General features: G+C 46.5%; 1 protein-coding gene across 8 annotated transcripts in view; it reads right to left on the bottom strand.

Moving 5' to 3' along the window:
• The window catches only part of SLC8A1 (solute carrier family 8 member A1), a gene marked incomplete at its 3' end in the record, with an annotated part of 103929 nt that extends 80726 nt beyond the window's left edge, over nt 1-23203 (bottom strand). For all 8 annotated transcript variants that reach the window (XM_080616655.1, XM_080616659.1, XM_080616657.1 and 5 more), the window contains exon 1: nt 21390-23203. In XM_080616655.1, the coding sequence (XP_080472781.1) occupies nt 21390-23188 (1799 nt within the window). In that variant the 5' untranslated portion in view covers nt 23189-23203. The remainder of the gene's footprint in view (nt 1-21389) is intronic.
• Nucleotides 23204-27379: the final 4176 nt, after the last annotated feature.

Below are 27379 nucleotides of genomic sequence, written 5' to 3' on the forward strand. Positions count from 1 at the left end.
CAAAACCCAGCTCCTGCAAACGGGGTCCACTCCACCAGCACCCTGCCAGGAAGTGGAAAGCAGCCAGGCAGGTTCCACCCTGCAAAGGGAACAGCAGTGTCCCCTCTTTTTGTACTTGCAGAGTCTAAACCCATCACCAGTGGTCTTTGCACACTCTTACTTTGGCTTGTAAGCATTGCTGGAGCGTGTGACATCAGACAGTGGTGTTGCCCTAGCAGCGGTCCCATAGCAAAGCAACAGAGCTGCAGTTCCCGGCTCAGAGGCCAGCAGCACCGTGGTGGGCTTTGCAGCAGAGCTCTGCCCTCCCCTCATCCTTCAGCCCCTTCAACAGTGCCATAGCCCCATCCCACCAGAGTAGCCGGAGGGCAGGCTCCATCCATAGGCTTTTGCCAGGGGCAGAGTTTTTATTGCAGCTGTTATAAAGGATAATTACGGTGAATTCCTTAGAAGGGACTGAAGTCAGCCTTGCTACCAGATAGCAGGAAATATTCATAACAATCACTTCCAACTGCAGCTTTTAATCTAAAATCTAAACAGAAAGCTGAAATCCCCAGGCCTGTAAGTTGATACTGTGGCTATATATGGTCAAAGAACTACACAGGGGAGAAAAAGATGCTAAAAGTCCCTAGGAATCCTCCTACACGTGGCACCACCGAGATCCATTAGCCTCTGTAAAACTAACAAGCCTGTATCATCAATCAGCTTTGAAGTATGATTGTCACGCTGTTGCATTAAGAGCTCTGCTCTCCCAGGGGTGTCTCAGCATGCCACACTTGCAACCACGTGTACAACAGGGCATAGCACACTGGAGATGCACAGAGACATCCCCAAGGCTCGCGTGCCTGCAACAGCAGTTCTGAATTATAAAGCACTATTAACTACTGCAAAGTCACTGGGGGACCCACTGTGCACTCCTGAGGTAAAGCCCTGCCAAGCAGAGGCAGGGCATTTTTTCAGATGCTCACTGGCAAACAGGGGAATGCTGTTTTCTGGTATTCAGGCTTGCAGAAATGAGAGTAAAACCAACTCCTGCATGAAGATGGACTTAGAAAAGGCATTGAAACGCTTTGCTTCAGACAGTTGTAGTGACTATGACTTACACATTGTGCACATAATATTCTGATAGCAAAAGTCCACATTTTCCACTAAAATTTCAAATTATTTTACGAATTCCCCCCAGTGTCCCTCTGCAACATCAGGAAATGAGCTGCAGAGCTTTACTCAGAGAGGTGCTTCGTGTGTCACACATGTTCCTGCATCTGCTGCATGGCAGGGAACAATAGCACAGGGGTGGAGATGTCCCCAGTGTGGGGCACATGGCCTGGCACAAGGTCCTTCTTCACTACCCAGGGATTAACAGACTGGAGCCTGGCTGGAACAGCAGTGTTTTCTTGTCTTCTTCTGCCTTTAGCTGAGTGTTCACAAACCTAGCACCATGGATGTCAACTGTGTCCTCCCTTCCCCATCTGCTTGTAAGCTGTTTCCTCCCAGATTTCAGGTTCACTGTAGTGCTGGAAGAGTCATTATTTCTGCCTTTGCCGTGTGTTTGGGAAGGCAGGGACGTTGCCTCTTAGGTGAGTCTCACAGTAGGGGTGTGTGCTCACAGATGGGCTCGAAAAACAGCATTGCAAGTTTTCCTTCCAGGAGAGAACAGGTTCAGAGCTTCTGAAAAATCAACAGCTTTGGCTCTGAGATATCAAGTGCTTTCTCCCTCCAAGACGCTGCTGTGCACATGCACTCCATCACAGAGACTGTCTCATGCTAAAAGCAAAGAGCTGCCATTCCTGCTCTCAGTCTGCTGCATGTAGGCTTTTAACAGCTCACCCGTAACATTAATCGTGAACCAGTCAAGTGAGTTCGCCAACATTCATAAGCCTTGAGCCAGAGCTCAAAATACTTGGTCCTCATCAAGAGATCATCCTCTGCATAGGACATCTCATAAAGCTGCCTGTCAGGCAGATGAACCCGTGCGCCTTTGGGGATAGCCTGTTTCTTTTTCATTGCAGTTGAATGCCTTCCTGCCCACCCCCAATTCAATACTTGCAACTCACTTCAAAGACAGCAGCAGTGAACATCTGAATTGAAAAAAGAAAGACTATAAAAGTCTTATTTCCTTTTGTGAGATCTAACATACTGTCTCAACCTGCTTATTGTTACTAGGCAAGCAGCAGCAAATTAATTTCTGCATATGTCCCTGCCATATGTGGTGACAAAACCACGAGAACCATTTCTATTTAAATACAAACCCTCTTTTGTTTCTCTTTCAGTAACTTGTGCTGTGTCTCAGCAGGGCACGGTCATGAAACCACCAACCAAATTTTGGTCTCAGCAGTAACACCAGCTATCTCTGCCACAGCAAAAGGTGGGCTTGCAGGATAGAAACAACCATCAAGCACAACAAACCTCTTTGCAGTGATGGCAAGTGCAAAGATGCAGGCTTGAGAACTGCAGTTTGAAATACAAAATCCAATAGCTTTTGCTGGTATCTATTATGTGGGCTGTATCACAGTGCACATTTGGCTTATCCAAACAGTGCCAGCGTGTTTGCGGCAGATCATTCTGCACCATCAGGCTGTACAGACATGCATCACCATGCATCCCAGTGCAGCCTGGGGCATATGCCCAAACGACACTGAGGCATCCTGATTTAGATCCTAGTAAAACACAGCTCTTTGGTTAATTTCTGACACCTGAGGACTAAGTCTGTTGGATATCAGTTCTCTTGCAAGGGGCCTGCAAGGCCAAACCAAGAGCAGCATTATGCCTATGTAGGTAGCCACAGCACTCTCTGTGGCAGGATGACTCGGGTCTGCCTGGTTTGAAGCAGGGTACAAGCTCCTTCTCCTGAGCCCTTGACACTCAGAAGGTGAGCAGAGGAAACTGGAGTGGTGAGACAGAGGGGAGGATGGTGGGGAACAGGGACAACATGAGGAAAACCATGACGTTTCTGTAGGAAGAAGGGTTTTTCCAGCCTCACAGGAAGACTAGGTGTGGTGAGAAAAGACCTTGATGCCTGCTGATGCTTCTGAGCTTCCCCGCATGTTCCAGAGCCACTTCGCTGTCAATTTTCATTCTGCATGCCTCTGAAGCCTTGTTCCCCCTGACCACCAGTCTGCATTACTCGCTGCCTGCATGTCACAACCAAGCAAGTGGTGCTTGCAGACACTGATTAGGAAATTTGAAAGGACAGATCTGAGAAGGAAGGAACAGCTGAACTACTAGATGTGCCCAGTGACAAGCTAGAGCATCGGTATTTGCATGCAGACTCATGCAGTTGCAACCCAGGCATTACACTCCCTAGCTGACAGACGAGTTCTATGCACTTGTTCAGTATGCAGCATCCTTCATAAGAAATACGGGTGTTACAAACATTTGTTGAATCTTCTCTCAACAATTTCAACACATATAACCCGGGGGTTTAGCTACTAGGGAAAATTCTTCAGGTTTATCTGCAGTCTTTTATACTCCAGAATTCAAAAATGCACTGCCTTTGCAGCCAATAGCTTTGAGATTTGAAAAGAGCTCCTTTGTCAAAAGCTGTGGAGCCTACCAACAGAAGCAGTGGCCAGATGATTCTGGACTTGGCAGTCCTTGGGTAGAGGTTGGACTTGATGATCTTGAAGGTCTTTTACAACCTAGCTGATTCTGTGATTTATGATTAACCTTCCAGCTTCAAGGCATTTTCAGCCACAGATGTGGCTGAGCTGGCTTCCCAGTCCTAGGCTACAGTCACTCTTGCAACTTTTCTGCCAAAAAAGGCAATTCTTGTCCCCATACCTGGCAGGAGCTGTGCCCAACACCTCAGTGCCCACATCTACAGGGCAAAGACAAAATATCCTCATGTTCCCTGCCAATACATTCTCCTTCCTCCACAAGCTCCCATTGACAAGATAATGAGAAGGAAGAAGTACAAGCCTGAAAAACACATCTGTGATGGCAGCATTTCAGAAGGCACACTGCTTCCAGAAGGCAAGAACTATTCTCCACCACCATCTCTACCAAGATGCAAGAAACTGGTTGATGATGAGAAATTAGATAATAAAAGCTCTGATTTAACACATTAAGGTTTCTGTTATGGCTCCAGGTATATGTAGTCCCAGTGGGTGTTGAATTTTATTTATGCCTGCACTGCAACCCCCTTTGGAGAGCACTGCTACAGGGCACAGAGCAAAGAAAAAAGGAACTGAAGATAATTTTGTTCCACAGCTCAAGAGATGTGATTTATTTCCAATGTCACAGTGTGCAAGCAAACCTCCATCTCCTGCACAACTGAACCTACACACCTACAGCAGGATCATGGCCCAGGGCCTTCTCAGCACAGTAAATCTCTGCAGGTCACTCAGTATTAGTGTTGTGATGTAGATTTCTGCCACTGAGGGCTGAAGTAGGTAAGGATGATATTTATTTTGTCCCAGGTGTCTTCTCTAACAAACAAGCCCTCCAGTCTATACGGTTCCTCTTCCTCCAGCTTTCTAAATGAAAACCAAGTACGCTTCTGTGGAGTTTCCAATATTCCTCATTTTCACTGAAAGGAGAAAACGCAGTGAGGTACTTCCGGGGAAAAACCCCCGATCAAACATCTCCCCACTTCCAGCTGTTGTAGGAATGACAGCCAGCAAGCCTGTACAAGCTCTGTCACACAGGTAGCTAAGCCAAGTGACCTTTAGAGGCCTTCTCTAGCAACTTTGACGCATGAAGCTATGTTGTATTTGTAGTTTGGACCAGCTGTGAGATGAAGTCTTTCTCCACAGCGTATCATTTACATTTAAGAATCAGTGGCCTCCATCTTCACCAAATCTGCCTGCAGCCAGCAGAGAGATACCACAGAGCAATGAAGAAAGCCTCATTTGAATGTCAGTATCACCCAGGCTGCTGGAACACACCAGTAGGCAGAGAAGATCCTCAGGAGATATGGGGTGGGTTTTCCTGGGAGCAAATTACCCTCCTGGGCTTTGCCTCTCCTGGCAAAACCTGAAGAGAAATCTTTATGCTGGATCCCGCTCTCTTGTATTGCTGGGGCTGTGTGACCTGTTTTGTAATGGGACTGATGGAGAAACCAAGGGAGGAGCAGGAGAGAGCAATGCTTGTGCTGGCGTGTCTCCAGACCCACTTTGCTCACCCTGCAGCATGCCCTCATCCTTGGGAGGATGTTCATGCAGGAAGGGCTTCCCCTCATGGATCAGCAAATATTCTGGCTTCCAGCCTCCCAAGGGTTTAAATTCAGTCTGTCCCAGGTTTGTTACAAGCTCATCATAAACTAGTCTGTCTCAGCCTCTCCTTTTCATACAGTAGCTTCACACAACTCTGTTGCACTAATGACACTTTCTGTGTTAGAAGTCATTAGTGCAGTGGTGTTGGGGAGATAACTGCTGCCAAATCAAGGCCCCTGCTCACAGTAACTGGTGCAAACTGAACACCATTTTACTTAATTTTTAATGACCCAAATGCAAGCCTAAAGCTACCCATGTTCAAATGCATTATCAGAGCTCACCAGTTCTCCTCTAATTAGTTCATATGTCTAAGCCCAAAAAGAAATAAATGAATAAAACTCATGCCACAGATCAAAGGGTGCTGTACCCCAGCAAGGACTGGAGGGCAGGCCCTACCCTCACTCTCCGTGGTTACTGGTAAAGATCACTGTCACGCTGAGCTGCAGATCCAAAGCTGACATGTGCCTTTGTGACTCCCACCTGCTCCTTGGCAGGATTTTCCATCACATAGCTAGGGTGCTAGAAGCAAATCCCTACTTGCAAAGAGCTGCTGCACAAGGTGCCTGACTTGATATATACCTTTTCAATGTAGCGGCTTTCACGGAGAATTTGAGATGCTGAAGTGTTGCTGCTTCACCTTCTGACACAGTTGCTGATCGGTTTTCAAAACACTTGGCCTGAAATCCATTCCCTGCTCATGTTTCCAGAGTTAATGAAGGAAATTTTAGTTCAAAATGTGACATGGATTTTTTGTGAGGCAATAAATAATAATGTAAAAGTCCCCAAAACCCCAAAATTCAATTAATTTCTTCAGGCTTCCAAACTAACTGATTCAGTTGCAACTTTCCTGAAAGGTAAAGCTTTCTTCTCTAATTAAATACCCTTCACACAGATCAGTACATTTCCCCTCATGTCCAGCAAAGGAACTTTAAACCTCTGCTCTAGCTGGGAGGGAAGAGATAATCAACAATATTAAATATGGAGTTCTTTGTGTTACCTTTCTCCTTTCCCTCTCTCACATGCATGTACCCATCCACACAGAGTGTGACTTCCTTGCCATCAAAATGCTGATCAACAGCAGGAAAATTCGGATCACTTTAGTTCTCCCTTTCCCATGCACAGTGATTTTTCTTGGCAAGGCCCGAAAAATTCTCTTTTCCTCATTGCTTTTATGTTTGCTGCCTAATGCCAAGCCAGAGCTCTCCTTGCAAGCACACTGAAGCTGAAACTTGTGCAATATCAGCTCAAAGCGTTAAAACATGGATGTCAAACTCAATTCTGTAGCAAGAGCCAAGCTTTTTCCAACTAGCTGTTGCAAAGTTGAGCAGCCCAGCCTTGTTCTAAGCTTTGATGGGACCAGGAGACTTTGAACATCACCCTGAGCATGCTGCAGCTCTGGAAGTGCTCGCCAGCAGCTGAGAGGAAGCACTCATACAAACCACTGTGATTTCAGGTTTTCTTCCACACTTTCTTTTCCAATTATCATTGTGCATTCATCTCTCTTTTACCTTATCCCTATTCATCCCCATATATGCACTTCCCTGGTCAGTCTTTTACCTGCTCTAATTGCTGAGGCATAGGCATATGCAACCCTTAAGTATTTGGGCACCTTCATATATATACATCCCTTTTGAAGATGGCTACAGCTGCTGCATGAGTAAGTCCATCTACTAACACTAAGAGGAAAGGGCAGTGGTGTGAATTAGCTTTGTAGCTGAGCTGTGCAATTGCTGAAGGCGGCAAATGCCCTGCACCCATGAAGCAGAGCAGTGACTGAGCAGTGCCACACTCCCTTTGAGGTATGGGATTAAGTGCCTGGTTTTTAATCCCTGGGAGTCTGACTGTATTTTCCAGAAGGTCTCTGTTTTACACCATGTGTGTGGTGAAGTGTCCAAGTAGGCTGCTGTGGCTCTCCCTTCTCACTGGTGCTGGTCTCTGCTCTCCTCCACTTTGCACCTGAGACCTGACGCATGATATCAGCATGCCTACAGCCTGGCCATGAGATTACAGTGACTGGGGGTGGAAATCAGTGTCCCACCTGCATGGCCTGCTGCCCTGTCCTCATCATGAGCCAGGGCAGCATTTGTGCCCATAGAGGTGATAGACATCTCCTCTCACAAGTTGCATTCCAGTGCTGCCAAGCAGCTCGCCCTGCATCACAGTCAGCAGCTAACAGCATCCCAGCATCTCCACTAAAAATGCACTACTTTAGCAGCATAATGAGCTCCCCAGGTTGAGTCTTTTACTGACTCCCCACAAATCACTGAAAGGACAAACTGCTGGTTTGGTTCATTAGCAAGTGCTTTGTAGAAATCTGTCTGTGTATTGCAAGAGACCAGCATGCTCATCCATACTAGGTCTAGGAAGACTTGAATTGAGAAGCAACTTAAGCTTCCCCCCTTCCCTTCCAGCTCTGCAGGATTAATAATAGAAAGCAATTCTCCCCCCAAAGCATGTAAATTCTCCCCTGGCACCTCAAGGGCCAGACAGGGCATTCTAGAAGCTGGTTAGCATTTTTCTTAAAACCCCAACTCTTGGAGCTCTGGGATTCAACAAGAAATTTAATTTTCACCTAAAACACAAGTGCAGAACCCCCTGAGTCTTTAGCTCTTGGCATGGCAGAGTAACACATAACCAGAAAGGCTCAGGCAAATAAAATGAACCTCAGTGGCACTGGCATCACTTTCAGGTCTTGCAACATTTTAAAGGAGCCAAATTACCAGGAAAACTGTTGGTGTTCCATCTCATGGAACTCATGGATTCTGTACATGGGCATAGAAGAAAATGGAAGCAAAGACCAGGCAAAAGACCAGGAGACAAGGATGGAGGAAAAGGAGCTCCAGCCTTTTGCTTGTGTTTTTCGAAGCTGCTACCTTCAGGAAGCAGAAGTCCTCCTCCACTTCATTTACGAAACAAACCAGGCATCACCTCCTTTAGCACCCAAGGATGAACTTAAGCCTTCCTTAAGGGTTTGAAGCTGCTGAGAAAGAGGAATTCTGGAAAACTTCAGGCTGGTTCTGCAGTTCTACTCTGCCAGATTGTATGAATCCATCCAAGCTTTCCCTCATTTTACTACATTAACACCCAGAAGCAGCTATGGGATGAAAGCTACGGCTACAGTCCACAAAGTCTGATTGAGCAGCTGGCACAGTGTGCAACAGTGGATTTCTGAACACAAGGCAAGCACTTTACAGAGAAGTCAATCTGCTCTCCTGGCTTGGAGAGGGCAGGCTAAAGGATCAAAGGTCAGGGACTGTATATGCGCTGTGGCAAAGGAGCAGGAAGAAGAAAGTAGCTGCTTTAGTGGCTAGAGCAAACCAGCCACTAAATAACCTAAGATAACTTTGGAGGATTGTGGAGCAAAGGGAAATGTCAGAGAGATACCAGGAAGCCCCTGGTTGGCAGGCACAGGGGCAATAGATTTGTCTCCTGTGCATTGGGAGAGAAGGGCACAGTGTCTGTCTTTGTGAGGCCAGGTATTTACAACCCTCCTCAATTTCCCCTGCGTTTTCAGGATAGCCTCTCCTTGCATAGGTGTCTGCAATGATCTGTGCCCAGCTGCATGGAAGAGCAGAGCAATCTCCCTTTCAATGCCAGAGCTTTGGGTTCCCATTAGCTCTTCTGGGAGAGGGAGAATACCACAGAGAAGTAAGGAGACTATGGTCTGAGGAATGCTCCTAGCTTTTCTCTTTAGATGTGTTTCCCAGATGAAGTTTAATAAGTGCAGCCCCTAGCCCACCACTGCCTTCAGATCTGTTCATTAACACCTTGGTGAAGGCTTTCCAAGGCTGCCAGTTCTCAGGGGGCTGAGGAGCCGTGTTTTAATTGTATATAATTAAATACTACTCCCTTATCTAGATTTCAAATTTTACTGTTGGGGCTTCAGTACCAATGCTCTCGTCCCCTCTAATTAGCTTCCTTAATCTGTGCAGCCTTGCTTCTTCCCCCGTGGGGACAGGGCTCTCCTGCAGGGAAGCTTGGATTGCATCTAATTATTAGCAAAGGAGACAGATGGCAGGCAAACACAACGGATATCTGGTCCTGTCCCAGATACCCATTGGAAGCAAAGAGCCCAGATTGAGTGGCCACAGGGAAGTTCTAAAGGTTGCATGTGTATGCACACGTTTGGACTTTCTGCTCCATCTGTAGGTTGCTTTGCATGTTACCTCTTCACACATTTGCGGCAGAAGACCATGCAGGACAAAGGCCACCTGACTGAAATGTAACTCACATGATGGATACTTTTAACTGGCTAACACGTAACAACAGGAGCGGAAGAGTTCCCAAGACCTCATCTGACCCAAACTTGTCCTAAAAGAGACAATACATCTGGTATCTTCAGTGGAGTTTTCAACATTGTCTCTAAGCTGTCCTCTGCTGTTGACAGAGGTCACCCACTCCTCCAAGCTACTCCTGAGTGGACCCATCTGTACTAGAAGAAAGTCTTCCCTCCTGTGTAACCTGAATTGCCTCTGTTGATTCCTCAAGACCCTGCAGACACAGAGAATATCTTATTGCCGTTTACATAGCTAAGGGCTTAGACCTTCTCTGTGCCTGTGTATTTCTAAATTAAACAGCCCCAGTTCCCACCTTGGGTCACATTTCTTAGACCACTAGTCATTTTCTGTGCTTTCCATTGGACTCTTCCCAACTTCTTCTGGAGCAGAGTGCTCAAAGCTGGACACAGCTGTGCAGAGAGAGTGTAAGGATGGCTGCACTCCCCATGAATATCTGCAGGATGACATCTGCCTCATTCATTGCAAGAGCATGACGTTGTGAGCTCAGATTTGGTTGCAGGGTCACAATGGCACCCCCTGACTCAGTTGTTCCCCTCTCGCTTGGATTTATGCTCATGACTACTATTGCACAAGCACTTTAGAGTGTCTTTCTTCTGCTCAGGCTATTTCCCAGCCCACCTCTGTAAATCCCCAGCCTACCTTCAGTAATGCTTCCAGCCTCTCCACTCCTCTTATCTGCAAGTTTATACACCAAAATTCTCCCTCTCTTGCCCAACAAGCTTCAGTTCAGGACAAGCATCTGCTGAACACCTTTTCATCCCATTCAGTGCCTCATTCCTTTTTCCAGGCAGATCTGAACCCATGACCTCTGTGGCCCATTTAGTCACTGCTTCCTTATAACCATACTGAACAAGGCAACATTAAAAGCTCTTCTGAAGCTGAGTGATAGGACAACCACTGCTTCTCCCTTAACAAAAAGGCTGGCATAAATGGCAATTAGGTTGGCTTGCTAGGATTTGTTCTTGACAAATATATATAGTGGCTGTTATGCATCTCCTTGTTATCTCTGAGGTACTTACAAATAGGATTACAGTCATAGGACCTTAATGATCATCTAGATCCAACCTCCTGTCATGAGTACAGACACCTTCCATTAGACCAGCTTGCTCAAAGCTCCGTTCAGCCTGGCCTTGAACACTCTCAGGGATAAGGCAGCCACAGCTTCTCTGGGCAACCCGTGCTAGATCTCCCCTTTGCCAGTTTAAAGCCATCCCTCCTTGTCCCATCCCTACTTGTCCTTGTCAAAAGCCCCTATTCAGATTTCTTGTTGGCCCCTTTAGGCACTGGAAGCTGCTCTGAGGTCTCCTAGGAGCCTTCTCTTCTCCAGGCTGAACAGGCCCAGCTCTCTCAGCCTGTCTCCATAGCAGAGCTGCTCCAGCCCTCACAGCATCTCTGTGGACTCCTCTGGACTCGCTCCAACAGCTCCATGTCCCTCTTGTGTTGTTTCCCCAGAGCTGGATGCAGGACTGCAGGGGGGTGTCACCAGAGCGGAGCAGAGGGGGAAAATCCCCTCCCTCAACCTGCTGGTCACACTGCTGGTGATGCAGCCCAGAACACGGTTGGTTTCTGGGCTCAGGTGCGCACTGATAGGTCATGGTGAGCTTCTCATTGACCAACACCCCCAAGTCCTTCTCCTCAGGGCTGCTCCCAATCCAGTGTCTGTCCAGCCTGTATTTGTGCTTGGGATTGCCCTGACCCAGTTGCAGGACCTTGCACTTCACTATGCTGAACTCCATGAAGTTCACACTGGCCCACCTCATAAGTGTTTCCAGGTCCCTCTGGATGGCATACCTTCCCTTCAGCGTGTTGACCGCACTGCACAGCTTGGTGTTGTCACAAACTTGCTGAGCATGCTTGATCCCACTGCCCATGTCACTGACAAAGTTGTTGAATAGGATCAGTCCCAACACTGACCCCTGAGGGACACCAGTCATCACTGATCTCCACTTGGACATTGAACCATTAGCAACAACTCTTTGAGTGTGACCACCCATCTAATTTGTTATCCACTGAGTGGTTCATCTGTCAAATCCATGCCATAATGGATAACATGATGATTTATGCTAGGCTCTTTCAGATACAGAAAGCAGACCTAATCTGGCTGAGCTGCTTTGGAAGGCAGTTCCTGAGCTTGCCTGCAGATCTTACCTATTGCCCAAGAAACCTTCCAGGGGGATTGCTAGCAGCTCAAAGAGCCCCTCAGGCATTCTCCTAACAATAAAGCTAGATTTCAGTATGCTCACTGAGTGTGAGGACAGCTATGTTATATCATCTCTGTCCTACACCTGCAGGCCTCATGAACACAGATGCCTGCAGAGGGATCTGCTTCTTGGTGGAATCTGTTGTTCAGCTCCCTTCCCCTTCTCCCTCTGCATTGCTAAGGCATGGATAAGATATCTCCTTCCCCTCTAATTCTTGTCCAGTTCATTCTCAGTCTGCCTTTGACCCCACACTCCCATGCTGCTCTGTTACAATCCTCCCTACTAAACTGACCCATTTTCAGGTTTTTGTATGATTCCTTCTGAGTTCTGGGTCACTGGAAAGCTCATGAGTCAGGTAAATCAATCTCCTGTTATACTTCCCTCCCTTTCCCCTCTGGTAGGATCATTTGTGCTTGTGGTATTAATACTGACTTTGTTTATATTATTTTTACCTTATGTAGGAGTGATACTTTATCCCCCTAGGTCCCACCACATATCCAGTCACTAAGGAGGAACATAAATTTCAATAACCAAGCCTAAAGTGTGAGTGCAAATCTACTGAACTAAGCAAATATAACGCCCTGTGCAACTCTGGTGGAAGGCAAAACCTGTTCCCGACCTGCTTGAGCAGAAGTAACAGGTTTTGTCTCAGATCCAGCCTCCCATTCTCAATGAAACTTGCGCATCTCTCTCCTGCTCATCACAGTTCTATTTATTCCAGACTCCTTGCAGAACAGACTTTTTTCTGCCTCTCATGCTGTGACAGGGCTGCACATTTTTGTGAGAGCTGTGCCGTATTAGGATATCAGAGTCTGGGCTGCCAAATGGCATTGCCACGAGGGAAAGGAGGGCTGCAGCTTAGGATGCACAGCTCCTCAGAGCATGATGTCCGCAGTCTCCAGACGGGCATGTTTCTTGCCCGTATCTAAAGGCATTCAGGGTAAGTCATCTGTCACAACACTGGCAAGAAGCGCACTCAGCCTGCACTGGTAAGGTCTTGGTCAGAGGATGGCAGAGCCAAGGCCACATGAGTGGTGCAGAGATGAGAGGGTGAGTGCTGGGGACAAGAGGCAGGCAGGGAAAATGCTTGCACATGCTGAGCAAGCTGAGCCATTAGCACATAAAGCTGAGACTGCCTGGGCAGTTTGAGGGGCTGACGAGCGCTTTAATGGATCAATATATTTCACCAGGGACTGTAGTGATAGGACAAGGGGTAATGGGTTCAAAGTAAAATGGGAGATTTACGTTAGATATAAGAAAAAAAATCTTCAATGTGTAAAGAATTAAAGTAATTAAGGTAAGGCACTGGAACAGGCTGCCCAAAGAAGTTGTGCATGCTCCATCCCTGACAGTGTTCAAGGCCAGGTTGGAAGCGGCTTTGAGCAACCTGGAAGGTGTCCCTGCCCTTGGTAAGGGGGTTGGAACTAGACAATCTTAAGGTCCTTTCCAACCTCAACCATTCTATGATTCTACTTCTACTCCAGATTGTTTGCAAAGGCCCTGTGTAATAACTATTTTGTTCTCCTGGAAGCAAGCAACAGAGTTTGGAAAAGAACTCAGAGAAAATTAATCATTTCTGTTTTGTTTTGTTTTGTTCTGGACCCAGCAAGAACCTTCATGTCCTTCTTATGTCCCAGCCAGCACAACAACAGATCTGTCACCTGGTGATGGTGCATCTGGCCTCTGGGACAAGGCTCTCCTCAGGGTGTACTGGGCCTGTGGTCAATTTAGAGCCACATCGTGTGACCCCAAAATAGTGCAGCATATGACTACTGCACACCAGTGTTGTACAGGAGCTAGCAACCAGAGGAATCACTTGAGAACTCCAAAGGGCAAAGAAGCTTTCTGATAACAATGCTGTAAAATTTAAACCACACCCAGAGAAAAACTAATGTGGTATCTCTACACTGGACTGCACTCAGCTCATCTCCATCCCTGTCTTCAGCCATCTGAGAGCATCTACACTCAAAAGACCTTCCCCTGGAAAGGACTTTACTCTGATGGAGCAGGCATATCCTATCAGCCCCATGTGTCTCTTCCAGCACCCACTTCATGGGGATCCAGTCTGTGTCCCCATTCTTTGTTATTGCTTTGTTTCTCATTGCCAGACACATTTTATTGTTACTTTGATTGTGTAGGAAGGAGTCCAGACACTATGGGAATGGAACCATATAGGGACTGGACGGAAGAGGCACATGCTGGTCACCCTCTTATTTGCACAGCAGTGGGAATATTTTCTCTCTTATGCTAAGATATTTTTAAAACAGAGACTGCTGTTATTATTTGTTGTCACCCAGGATCCAGCATTGCCATTCTTGGAAACCAGTGCAATGCCTCCAACGTCAGTGTCAGAAACATTATTAGTAGAGTTTTTGATATCTCCCAAGATGTCCTCAGGCTAAATGTCATTTATGACTTGGAGAGGGCTGACCTTAACTCCAACCATTCCTGAGACTTCAAAGCAGATGACATACCCACTAGCACCACTGCTGCTAGGTCATGCACCCGGCTATCACAATTGCTGTGGCTGTGAAAGACTAACTTTTAATTAGAGCTCCTCACCCAAGAGTACTGTTAGAAATACAGGTGGTTCAGCAAGACCGGGCTGTGACGGTTGGTTAACACAGTTATCCTATAGTGCTAAAGAACAGGGGAAGGAGCAGAGACAAGGGATAACACAGGTGTGTTTCCCCTTGCATGGCACTGATAGGCATGGCATTGCTATGAACATGCAATTTTGTCCCTGGTCTGATCAAAGCCAACAAGAACACATACAAGGCAGACCCAAACATGTGCATCCCCTCTGGTGGGCCTGCCTGCCAGGGGCACAGCACATCATATATCCCCAGTGGCAGAAAGCCGGCTGACAGAGCTCCATCCGCTTGAAGCATGCAGGATGATGCCTCTGGGCTCAGCCTCTTCCCCCAGGGAGGGTCTGATTCTGACTCAGCCAGTTGTCTGCCAGGTCCAGCTTCTCCTCTGTATTTGGCTCTGGATGACAGCAGACGTTTCTCTGCCCATCTGCACAGATGCTTGGATGCCGGCTGTGGTCAGATCTCTGCTTTTTGTTCTTCTGTTCTTGTTTTAAGCCCACAAATGCAGCCCTGTTGTTGGAAGATAACTACTGAGTGCCATCCACCCTCGTCAAATCTGAGGGCAAAGTGTCAGAGGAAAGAAGCCTGTTCCCAAGGCAGATGCACAACTTGAACTCAGTCAGCACTTGCACCGGGGTCGTGTGTACCAACTATTTACCTCGCCTTGCTCAAGGATTTGCCACTGTAAACCACTCCATGGCCACGGCAGGGAGAGGGATGTATCCCTGCCCTGTTGACCTGTACATCACAGCTGGTGCTAAAGCTGCTGCCAGCAGTGCTCAGATGCATGCCAGGGAAAGAAGAGTGGCATGGCTGCAAAGGGCAACAGGGCTTCTCCTATACCCCAGTCTCCTCTGCCTGGCAAGGAGCTGCAGAGCGGCACTTGAAGATAACTCTTTCTCCTGCCAACAAGCTTTGCTAGAGTTGCTGCTTTGATTTCTTAAAACAAGCCTAGATCCTGTGTTTCATAAATTACTACAATGCATTTAATAGGTAGCCTTTTCATAAAGGAGCACAGCGGATGTGTACACAGGCCCTGATGAAGCTAATAACTGCCTCTCAATGGCTTTCAGAGTGTTATTATATATTTAAGATCCGAGCTCCCTTAATCAACCACAGAGATGCAGCTGGCAGCAGTAAATTGCCAACAACAGCTCATTACAAATAAGGCAACATTAGTTTTTCAAGGACAAAAACCATGTCAGTTCTTCACTGAGAGCTAACCACTCTTGTCCTCACCCTTCTCCCCCCTACTCCCCCCAGTGATGTGCTGGCACTACTTGCTTCATCTAATAATACAACGCTGCTGCCCAATCCCCTCCACAGGGGACATCATCAAATCAAGTTCCTAGATTTCATTACTTATTTGGGCAAACGGCACAGACTGCATCCTATGCTCTCCCTCCTCAAGCAAGCTACAGGCAGAATGTGTCCCATAACACCTTGACGATATGCCACAGGAGCACAAGCACTGGCCTTGCTCTGGGGAGGAGTGTATTAGGCCATAAGACCCTTAGAGACACAATTGTACGTGCTTTGCAGGCTTGAGACCTGACATGGCACTTGGGAATGATTTTTTGGGTACACACCATGTGTGTGTCACTCAGTGCCCAGTCTGTATGCACAGGACAACAGCAAGCTCCTGCAGGCACTTGGATGCAGGAGAAAGGGGAAGATCTCTGAACGCCACATGGTGTTCACACTTGTTTCCTTGCTGTCTCCTAAAAGAAATGTGGGGGTTGCCCAGTGCAGCCAAGACAAGAGCACAGCAGTTTTAAGAGAGATGCACATGGCTGGGAGATATTAAGACTAACATTTTAGGGGGGTTCAGGAAAGACTAAGCATTGTGTGAATGAAGAGGAGAAAAAGAAAACACAGTTCACCCTGTTCACCCTATCACACCAGATAGCTGTGTCTTACCCCCTGAAGAGGGGATGACCACCTTCTGGGCTTCAGGACCCAAAGCAATGATACATTTCAGCCCCAGGGAGCTTCTCCTCCCCAGATTTCCCCTGGAAATGAAAACAGTCCTCTATGCCATGCCCTAGCCTGGTACAACACACGTGCTCTGCTCCCTGCTATGAGCCATGGCCAGGGCCACCTCAAATAATAAAGACCCAGGGCACTGGATGCTTCAGCCAAGGGCCCAAGATCTAGATCCTGGTGGTGGTATTTGAACTGCTTGCAAATCTCTCTGGGCCAGGTAAGACTGCCAGTGGTGAGGGGAAAACATAGAATCAGAGAATAATTTGGGTTGGAAAGGACCTTCAGATCATCCAGTTCCAACCTCCCTGCCATGGGCGGGATCACCTTCCACTAGAGCAGGTTGCTCAATGCCATGTCCAACCTGGCCTTGAACACTGTCAGGCACCCTGAGGTAGGTGCTGGAAGCAGGCTGAATAAGAGTTTAGTCTTTGCTTGGTCTGTTATGATACCTTATCCTGTGGCTTCAGACATTAAGCCTGTGCAAGCCAGGGAGGTGATGCACACCGACCCATGCAAACAAAGTGGGACAGACAAAGAGATAATGTGCTCAGAGATGAAACGTGAAAAGGGGAATGTCTCTCCTTCACACTCAGGCTGGTTTACAGAGGTCTCTCTGCCATACCAGAAGACTCTCTGCTATCTGTTGTGTTCTACTGCAAGGATGAACATGCTGGAGGTTTCATTTTTTGTTCTGAAGCTGCAGGCCACAGATGAAAAGCTGAGCTAGAGAGGTCCAAATGCTGAGTCAGGGGTTTATTTTTACTGTTTCTTTAGAAACACCTCACCCAACTTCTCTTGGAAAAGAAAAGAGGAACATAAAAAAGCAGTACTGCCTTGTTCTCACCCTGCCACAATCTATATATTGACACTGACAATTTTAAAGGACTTTTGGGAGGGAGGCTACGTGGTCTCTGGGGACACTTTCCCTAAAAACATCAGAGGATTTAGCTCATATTTGTGTCACTATTGGCATCTGGCTCCTAGATTTATGCTTCCAGAGAAATTCCAAAGATGGCTTGGAAAAGTCAAATTCAGTGAGCCAAGAGTGTAATTTCCTAAACCTTCAGTAGGCAACCTTCAGCTAAGTTATATATTATGAACAACAGGGTCTATTGACATAGGATTCTCCATTAATTTACAGGTGTAAATTGCACAGGTAAAATACCACTTTAATTGGTTTTCCATGTAATTGTGCGCATTATCTTCCTCACTGACTTATTAATGCAGTAAGAACTTTCAAGGGGTGGTGGTGCAGATGTAAGAATGCAGATTGTAATAGAACTGCAGTTGCAATGTTGTCTCTAGAAAAACTACTGGTTTTTGCACATGAAAGAACACACAGTTTTCATATAGCTTTGCAGTGACATCTGAAAAAGATGCCCCTCCTGTTGTTTTGAGACAGTAAGGAGGAGAGACACCAGCAGATGGGGGAAGGATTGCTTCCTCCTCTAAGATAGGATCTGGGCTTCTTTTGAGTTATTTGGCATTGAGTCAGGAGATAAAAATACAGTGGGTAGATGAACCAGTGACCTCTTCTATGATTGTGATAGCTGTAGTAGATGGGTGAGCATGAAAAGCCTGAAACTACACATCTTCTCCATGTTCTCATCAAGAAAGTTTGAATCTTTAACGGAAATGCAAGACAAGGCTGGAGTCACCGTGTTGAGGATGTCTCCAGAGGGAAGACTCTACCTTACACTTTAAGTAATAGCACCATGTCCTATGCCTCAGAGCCCCAGGTACTTGTGAAGCATCAGTTAAGGCTGACCTTGCTGAGACCCAAATCAGACATCTTCAGCTTTCCCACACAGCTTGGAACAATCTGTTTCACAAACCCAGCTAACCCCTTTGCAAAACACATTTAAATGCCATTTCTTTCACTTGCCAACATGCACCCATTGAACACACAAGCTGTGCTTCAGGAGCAAGGAGAACAAAAGCATCACTCCAAGATGCTTACAGGCATTTGTTAGAATAAAATGTTCCATAGAAGGACCAATACGTTCTCCTTTATGCATCTTTTTTGATAGCATCAGAATAAGATCCTGGTTTAAATGCACAGGAATGGCATGGTTTCGGCAGTTATACAGCTATTCCGTGTGCTCTGGGAAAGGGGACATCAACAGATTGCAAAACGTGGAAGTCTCTCTGGACGCTGCAAACAAACACGTTACGTAATTGGGCCTTTTGGGAACTGAAGGAAGGTCTCCAGAAGATCAGGGCCCTCACAGCACTTACTAATTTTACTGGGACTTACCAGCAGTCTAATAATAGAGGCTTTTACATGGTTTTCTTTTATCGTCGTGTCCCCCTGCACTGCCCTACCTTTGTTGTTAGTGCCCCACAAAAAAGCATCTTACCCTGTTTTATCAAGTTGATTGATACAGCCTAGAATGGCAAGAGGCACTGAACACCTTTAGAAAGGGCAGCAAAACCATCTCTTGGCCACCAGAGCATGGGAAATCCTCAAGTTTAAAACTCAACTGAGTCAAATATGCTGAGGAATTGCACCATTCTACATAGCTGCATTTTAGCTGAAGGACAACGCTAACAAGCAATGACATAGCAAACGGGCTTTAGCTCTATAACCCACATACTGTGCTATCACATATTTTTACTCCCATTACAGCAAATTCTTCCAAGGGATGATGCCTGTAAGCAGCACCTCAGCTTCAGGACAATACTGCACTTTTGCTGCAGGGCTGTCCTAAACTTGTGCCCCGGCAAACACAGACGTGCAGGGAATTTTTTGCAAGTCAGCTGTACCATTCTATACCTGAAAGTAGACTGTAGCAGCCAAGCTTTAGATGAGTACCTACTGCCTTTCAGGCACATGAATAGACTGCAATTTCTACAATCAGTTTCATCCTTCTCCTAGGAAAATGAAGTATGTGCATGTCCTCTCCTACCTGAATGAAGCAAGCCTCTTGGTCAACATATGGCCCTGCAGTTGCCACCTCTTCTCACCCCATTCCCCAAGCCCCCATTTGTACCAGGCTGTTAACTCCTAAAGTGGTGCTTCCCATGTACCATCCCTCCTTGCCATTGCAGGGAGAGAGTTTAAAGGCAATAGATAGATGATGGCAAAGCCCTGGCATCTGCACAGAAAAGACACCCTTGGGTTTCTAAGAAAGCTGTTTTCCCCCTGTTTCTTGCTTGCTGTGCACATGCTGACAGCCAGTAAGAAAAGGAAGGAGGAGGCTTGCCGGCATGGGAAGGGCACACCAGCACACCCCGAGAGGCCAGGCAGTAGCTCAGGCAGGATGTGGTCAGCCTGTTCCCTGCGCACCCGCTGGTTTCTGGGCTCTTGGCAAAAGGCAGCAGTGAACAGATTAGTGGAGGAAAGGCCACCAGCAGAGGCACAGCATAGAGGGTCCTGGTGCAAAGCCTTGGAGAAGGCACCACTGTCCCACTGCAAAACCCCCCATCACAGCCTGAGCACCAACAGACAGGTGACGCTACCTGTCTTGGACGAAGGAAAACACAGAGGCCCTGGCCCGAGTGATGGATCCAAGACATGGGGAAGCCTAAGCGCCTCTGAGCCCTCTGTGGTTCTGTGTTTGGCCTGCCATGTAAACATGTCACATCCCAGGGGAACTGAGATGAGACTTCAAAGTCTTCCTGCTAGTAGTCCAGTTTTGCTAGTGCCGAGTGACCTGGTTAAAAAGTAAAGAGCCTTCCGGGGGTATCCTTATAGCCTAGTTCATTGCACCCCTGCAGGCAACTCCCTGCTTCCCCAAAATGAAAAAAAAATTAATTCAAGAAACTGCATTCCTTGCTGCTACAGTTATCATTCTGGAGCCAGGAGCAATGGCGTATCATGTGCTCTTGACCCTTGTGTGAGCAACATGCATGTTCTGGCCTCCAGATTACTGGAGCTGTGAAGTTCTTGCTCAGTTTTTCCTGAGAAGTCAAAATCCCAACTGGTCTAATATCCTTCCTGAGAACTACAAAACATTTTTTTCTCTCCCCCTACTTCAAGAAGTTTTATGTTTCCATTTTTTGCTTCATTCTTCCTGTGAATGCAGAGCAAGTAACAGAACATAAGGCTTTCTCTCAGCACGCATCATGGGTCTGTCTCAGCTGTTGAGAGACCAATTGTATGATATGCAACACCCAAGCTAACATTTACTTCTCCCTTGACACAGCAGTGCCCTTTATCAGCGACGGCTCCAAGTTCTACACAGTAGGTTTGTGTTACAGAGTCTACTGTTGGCAGGGACTGATGTACAGTCACAGACTTCACTATAGGAAGAGCCTGAGGCTGGAACAATGCAACTCCCAATCCTCACTCCTCCCAGAGCCCCAGCTGGGCATGGAAATATCTTCACAGCATATCCAAGGATAGACGTTTTCTACCATGATTTACTGGGCTAATTTATATTCTCCACATAATGTAATAAAGCACGGTACAGCGCTAATTTTTCCACCATCCACCTAACAACAGTCAGGATTAGCTTCCAACAGCTTTCAGCCTCTTTATCATTTGCAAGCAGCCAAATGTAGCTGCAGTTGCATCCTAACCATGAGGCTTCTCTGCATGACAGTACTATTTCAGGACATGCATTGGCCAGTGATACAGAACTGCAGACTTTAGAAGAGTAGGAGGTGAAGCTACCTTCACCAAAGCCCTGAACAGAGCATCAGTAGAACAGGCTGTGACCCAATTCCAGATGACCTGACTTTCAACAGGCAAGGGGAAGTAGGTACCACAATTCATACATCCAGTTTAGGCCCTTCACAAGACAGATCCTTGTGACTGGATGGTAACAGCCAGCTTGGTTTTGTTCTCTACTGCACTGTAGAGCTGAGGCCATAGAGGTCTCCTCAGCACATGGATAGGGTGTGGGAAGCTGGGCTCACAAACCAGTCCAACCTTGCTGATGCTGAAAGAGTGGAGTGCCCCTGAGCAGGCATCACTCTCTGGTCTGTTACCAAGGAAAGAATGAAGCATTTCAGGCTCCCCAAAGCACATCAGGCCATTCATGGCTTTCTGTAACGCACGTGTACCCAAACACCTCCAGTGCAGCTCTGGGAGCTATGTGCATTTAATGTCAGGAGAACAGAGACTGTAAGTAATTAAATAAAACCTTCACTTACACTATCTCATCATTCTGGAACTCCAGCTCCCCGCAGGTGTCTTCAAAGTCCTCTCCTCCACCTTTGGCTGAGCCCTCAATGGTTTTGTAGGGCACAATAACATTTCCTCGTGCACCAGAGGTTCGCAACACTTTCACTTCCATAGTCCCCACACTTTCACTGATGTGCATTACTGGCTCCTCAAAAGTGAAGATGCCAGCGTGGTCATCATCAAAGATGGTGACGGTAGCAGTAGATGGTGATCCCAGGCAGGCAAGCGTTGAGACACGACTGGCCTCAAGAATGCCTTCATCTGAGGCCTCAGTGCTCACACGGACATTACTGAGATGGACCAGGAAGTTCTCATCCTCCTCAAATATGTCATCATCGATTATGCCAACACGAATTTCCTTCTGGGTCTCTCCAGGTTTGAAGACCACTGTCCCTTCAGTGAACTCATAGTCAGAGCCAGCATTGGCCGTCCCATCCTCTGTCCGGAAGTCAACGTACACTGTGTTGGTCAAGTCACCTCCCCGGCGAATGATGGTCAAGGCGACTGTGCCACAGTTCTCCAGACACTGGTAGGTCCCCTGCTCGAAGTAGAGCTTGCTGATGGGATCGTTTTCTGCCACCTCGCTGTTGACCTCATGCATGCTGACAGCTTTGCGGGCCTGGTCTGCAGCATGTCTCTTCAAGATATTGCCAGCTCCTGTCATGAGCCGAGTAGCCTGAATGCGGTAAAAGGCCCTGCTCTTTTGCTGCTGGCTCAGGACCTGGTAGTTGGCCAGCTCGATAAGCTGTTCAATTTCCTTGTCGGGGTGCTTTTGTTTCAGCTCCTTCAGGATCCGAGCCATTTCCCTCCTGGCTTCCTCATCATCCTGGTCTTTCTCATCCACCTCCAACACCAGTGTCCCGTCCAAAAAGTTCTCCACATGAGAATTAGCAACCTTTCCATCCATCTCGATATCAGCTTTGGAGGAGGGCCGGTCACCCTCATGCTCGATGATCATGCCTCTCTGCTTGCCAGCTCGGTATTTCTTGTAGACGTATTTGTAAAATAAAAGCCTCCTGTCAGCTATCCAGGCAAACACCACACAAATGGGAAAGAAGAAGAAGGTGAGCAAGCCTTCCCAAACCTCCACAATCCCTGGAGAAGACACAGATAAAATAATGTAAAGCCAAGTGTAGGCAAAGATGCTCCAGGCAGCTGTAACAAAAAACACTCGCAAGTGCTTGATCTTCCTTATCTCTCCATCTGGAACCACATAAACACAGATCGCAATGATGACAAACATGTTAAACGCAGCACTCCCCACAATTGTGCTTGGTCCCAAATCTCCTGCCGTGAAGCCATGGCCACACACTTCGATAACAGACAGGAGAATCTCAGGGGCAGATGAGCCCAAGGCCATTAGTGTGAGGTTGGAAACGGTCTCATTCCAGATCCTCACTGTGGTTTTGCTGGTCTCACCGTTGGGCTTCTTGATGGTTATTTCCCTCTCTTGGGATGTAATGACTTCGATGGAGGACATGAAGCGGTCAGCAATGATGGATACTCCCAGGAACATGTACACCATTGCTACAAAATACACCGTTGCCCGAGCAATTTTGTCACCGAATGAGGGGTCTTGTGGTTCCCATATTGGTAAAATCACACCCTTTTTGCAGATGTATGAGCCAGTGCACTCCTCGGTGTCGTTCACAGGCAATTCGCTGGGGCCCTCCGCATGTATGCCATCTGCATGGAAGAGCAGCACCAGCACAATGCTCAGGAGTTGGAAGCTCACTGGGAAGGTGGGTGGGTGAGTTGCTTGCGACATGGCCACTTCCACAGAACAGGCCTCAGATGTCCTCAACCTGCAGAGACAAAAGGAAAGATGCATTAAGTGAGGCTGACCAGAGAAAACAGATTTTTCCTCTACCGCCTGTTTATTTCTCATCTTTCCAAACATATAATCAACTTACCCTGTTGCTCAAGAAGACACATCTAATGAGCACATTTGTGTTATTACTGCAGTTTTCCATGTACAAATCACCTAGTTCAGTTATCTGAACAACGACTGATTCAGATGCTACCAATGGGCCACCACCTTCCCCCTTTAGCTACTAAGATGTTTAATGCCACTCTCTTTCTCTTCACTGAAAGCCTATTTGTTCAATTGCATTTTCTTGTTTCTCATCTAATTAAAGCCTATCATTCTGCTTCACAGATGGCAGAAGTGTTTCCCATTTCAAAATTACAATGCACTCACTCACTGGAGTTCAGGGTAAGAGCAGGAGAGGAGAGGGAAATTTATTATCCCCCCTTGCTTAAAAAAAAAATTGTATTTCTATATTTGCCATTTTCATTCACTGTAAACTACATATTTCACAGCCTTTTCTTGCTCACAATCCTCCCAGGCATCTACTCCACATCAGAAATCTGCACAAAGTGAGCTCAAGCCCTGGCAAAACCTTATTCTTAACAGTAACTTGGTCATAAGGTGCACCAGAAGGGCAGTCTTTAATTAATGATTTTGGAGCCATTCCTTCCACAGTGCATCACTTTGCACCTTCCTGAAACTGGAAAGAACCCCATACGCATCCAAGCCTGGCTCTCTTGGCATGCTTTAAGAGGAAACCTGTTCCTGTGCTTTTTTCCCACTAGGTCAGCTTTGACGTCTTCCCCTTCAAGGGCCTTTCTCACTCCATTTACAACATCAGTCAACAGGCACGACAGCAGTACTTGCCCTTCTCCTGTCCCAGGATTTTCCAGCAGTGTAGAGGAGCTGTTAAAGAGGTTTGCAGTTAGTTAACAGTGCATAAACTGACTGAACAGATGCCTTTAGTGCAAAAAACTGAGCATGCTCAGTGTTACATTCTCAATTTCACTAGGCAATAAAAGCCAGATTCCTAGTTATTAAAGCAGTTTTTTCTCCTCAAGGAGAGTCTTTGGTATGCTTCTCCAATACAAGTTAATTTAATCACATGGTCTCTATGAAGAGAGGAAAATGAGTACATCAATACCTTCAATTTGCTGGAGAATACAAAAGGCTGAAATGGTTTTTTGCCCATAAAAAACACACACCCCAGAAAGAAAAAATAAAAATGAAAGGTTTCAGCCATGAAAGGTTTCAGCTTCTAAGAGAAGGATGGTATTCCCAAGCCCATTATCAGAGATGGGACACAAGCAGAAGATCCAGTCAACGCCTCCCAAAGCCCAGCCTCTGCAATGCCTGGCAAGTCTCACCCTACCATTTGCCATCTGCCTGGTCTCCAGCAAACACAATGCCAGGTCTGACAGCTGCATGCAGTGGGAGACACAAGACCAAGTCATTCACGCTAAAGGCAGTATCCAGCGACAGCATCCCAGCTGTCACCTGGGCCCCATCACTGCGAGCGTGACGCAAGCAGGATGGCTAAGCACACCTTCCCTCTTCCTTCTTAAGAAGTGCTTGTTTCACAGCACAGCTGGGAACCAGGTTGGCTCTCCACCATGAAACAGCTACACCCATGCTGCATTGCTGACTGCAGAAGTACAGCCCTGCCAGCATTCCTGGGCAGAAGCATTTACTCTCCTGAACAGCGCCAACATCTACTTGAAGAAAAGCACCTGGTCACCACCACACATTTCCTTATCCCCCATGACACAAAATCCACCCTTCCTCATTTGGGCAGGAGCGTATTTCACAGGGAAAGGGCTGAACACGAGTGAAGAACTGCCTGGAAGAATCAATGGGAACCATCCTACACCCATGTTACAGGACCTACTCCACAAAGAGACATTGTAATGATGGATCAAATCCCTCTCCTCCATTTGTTTTTATTTAAGGATGCTGTAGTGATACTATTGGGCTGGAAGAATAGTACTGAGAATTTATCAAGACAGTTTTGTGCAAATGGCATTATACAAATGAAATTTTCAAGTTCTGCGTTGCCCCTGCCACCCCAGATTTTCTAATTAAGAAAAAGATACACAGAGCAGGAAGTGAACAAGCCAGAGAACTGGGTGGTAAGAACAGATAAGATGAACAAGAAGAAGCAAGTCTCTTGTATGATGGCAGATTTAAAAGAAATGAGTTGTTTGCAGTTGTAGCTGTTAATGCTATAAAAAGCTCTAGTGCTGGCGTGAGAACCCTCAACATTGCTCCCTTGATCACAGTCCCTGGGTACCTCCTGCTTCCCAGAACTCAGGCGGTAGGCATAGCTAACAAATCTGAAGTAAAAAACTGAAAACATGTTTGTAAAGAAGAGTACCTTGTTACAGGCGATTTGGTGAATAGCTAAGTTGAAACAGATGTGTGTTCATGGTCACTGAAGTTTAGCCAATTAGTCACCCAACATCTGTACTCCTGTGTTTCACACTGCTCCACACCAAGTCTCGGAGACATTTGATAAAGGAGCTGTCAAAACAGAGGCTGACTTGGTATCAACTCTGTTTACTCCAGATAGCTCCTAAGTGTACCTGGGTTTTGATTTTTTTTTTTTAATTTGAATATGTAGGTTTAAAAAAGACTTAATGTGGGCATAAAATATTACTCAGCTGCATGGGTCTTCACCCGTTCTTTCTAAAGGGTAGTAGTTTCAATAGAAAACTCAAGAGCATCCACCTGCCCTTGTTCAGTTAATTTTCTCCCTGTGGCATGTCATATCCTTGCACATGTACAATTATTCAGATCAACCAGGCATTGTGAAATCCCCTTGGCAAGAAGAGGAAACAGATGGTTCTAGAGAATATATTATGCTTTGGGTCACTGATTTAGGTCAGAAAGAATAGGAGAGTCCCATCACACTTTGGACCAACTCTACAGTCTTAAAAGGATTTGAGCACTGGAAGTCTCAGCCAGCAAAAAAAAGACAGCCACTAAATCAGATTAATAAGGCACTTTAAGATTATTTGCCATGCTCCTTCCTTTCAACCATTCTAGTATAAGTCTGAGTTTTTTTGGGGTGGTTTTTCTTTGGGGTTTGTTTGATCTTTTTTCTAATCAAGCCCCATATTACATTAAACAGGAGGAAAAGAGACCTAGAGGCTCACATCTGAGCAATACATCTTTCAGCTTTCCCATCCACCTCTCCATGTACAAACAACATTTTTCCCTCTGATGGCAGGAGATAAGAAGCATGGAACTTTTATGGAGAGTTCAGAAGGGTGGGGAAAGGCAGGAGCTTTGGAAGAGAAACCCACCACCCTTGGCAATGTGCTGGGACCCTTCTTTGAGCAGCAGCAGCATCCTCTGTTGGACTTTCTCCAGCATTTTGTGGTGCAGTCATCAAGCAAGAATCATATACCCTCACCAGCTTTCTACAGGTTAAAAATTAAACAGGGGAAGTTTAAATTGGATATAAGGAAGAAATTCTTTAAGGGTGGTGAGGCACTGGAATGGGTTGCCCAGAGAAGCTGTGAATGCTTCATCCACGACAGTGTTCAAGGCCAGGTTGGACAGAGCCTTGGGTGACATGGTTTAGTGAGAGATGTCCCTGCCCATGGCAGGGGGGTTTGGAACTAGATGATCTTAAGGTCCTTTCTAACCCTAACTATTCTATGATACTTGAACCAATTCACAACGAGTGTTAACACCAGACTTGGGAGTTACACAGGGCTAGGAAATGCTTGGCCACAGCATGCTGGTTCTACACACACAATCAGAGTGTGACACTAAAAATATCTCTGAGAAGCAGCTGCTATAAGATTAGCAGAATTTCTTTATTTGTAGAATCCAAAATAAACAGTTTAGTCCTCAGAGACCCTCTTTCACTGCATTTGCATAGGGTCTCAGCCCATGGTCAGCCCACTGCTGCAGGCACAGGGTTAGGGATATTCCCAGTAAAATCATTCCTATTACTCTCTAACGAGAAGCAAGCCTACCAAGAATGCCAGCCCTCTGTCCAAACCCAACTTTGTTAGCTTTTCATTAAGGTGGCTCAATTGCATTTCCCATCCCAGCCATCAACAATAAAAGCAAATGTGGTAGCTGATTCACAGCATGCCAGGTTAGCAACCCGGCAAGCACTGCCTGTCACAATGCTCA

The sequence above is a fragment of the Psittacula echo genome (assembly GCF_963264785.1).
Source record: "Psittacula echo genome assembly, chromosome: 4".
Lineage (NCBI taxonomy): Eukaryota > Metazoa > Chordata > Aves > Psittaciformes > Psittacidae > Psittacula > Psittacula echo.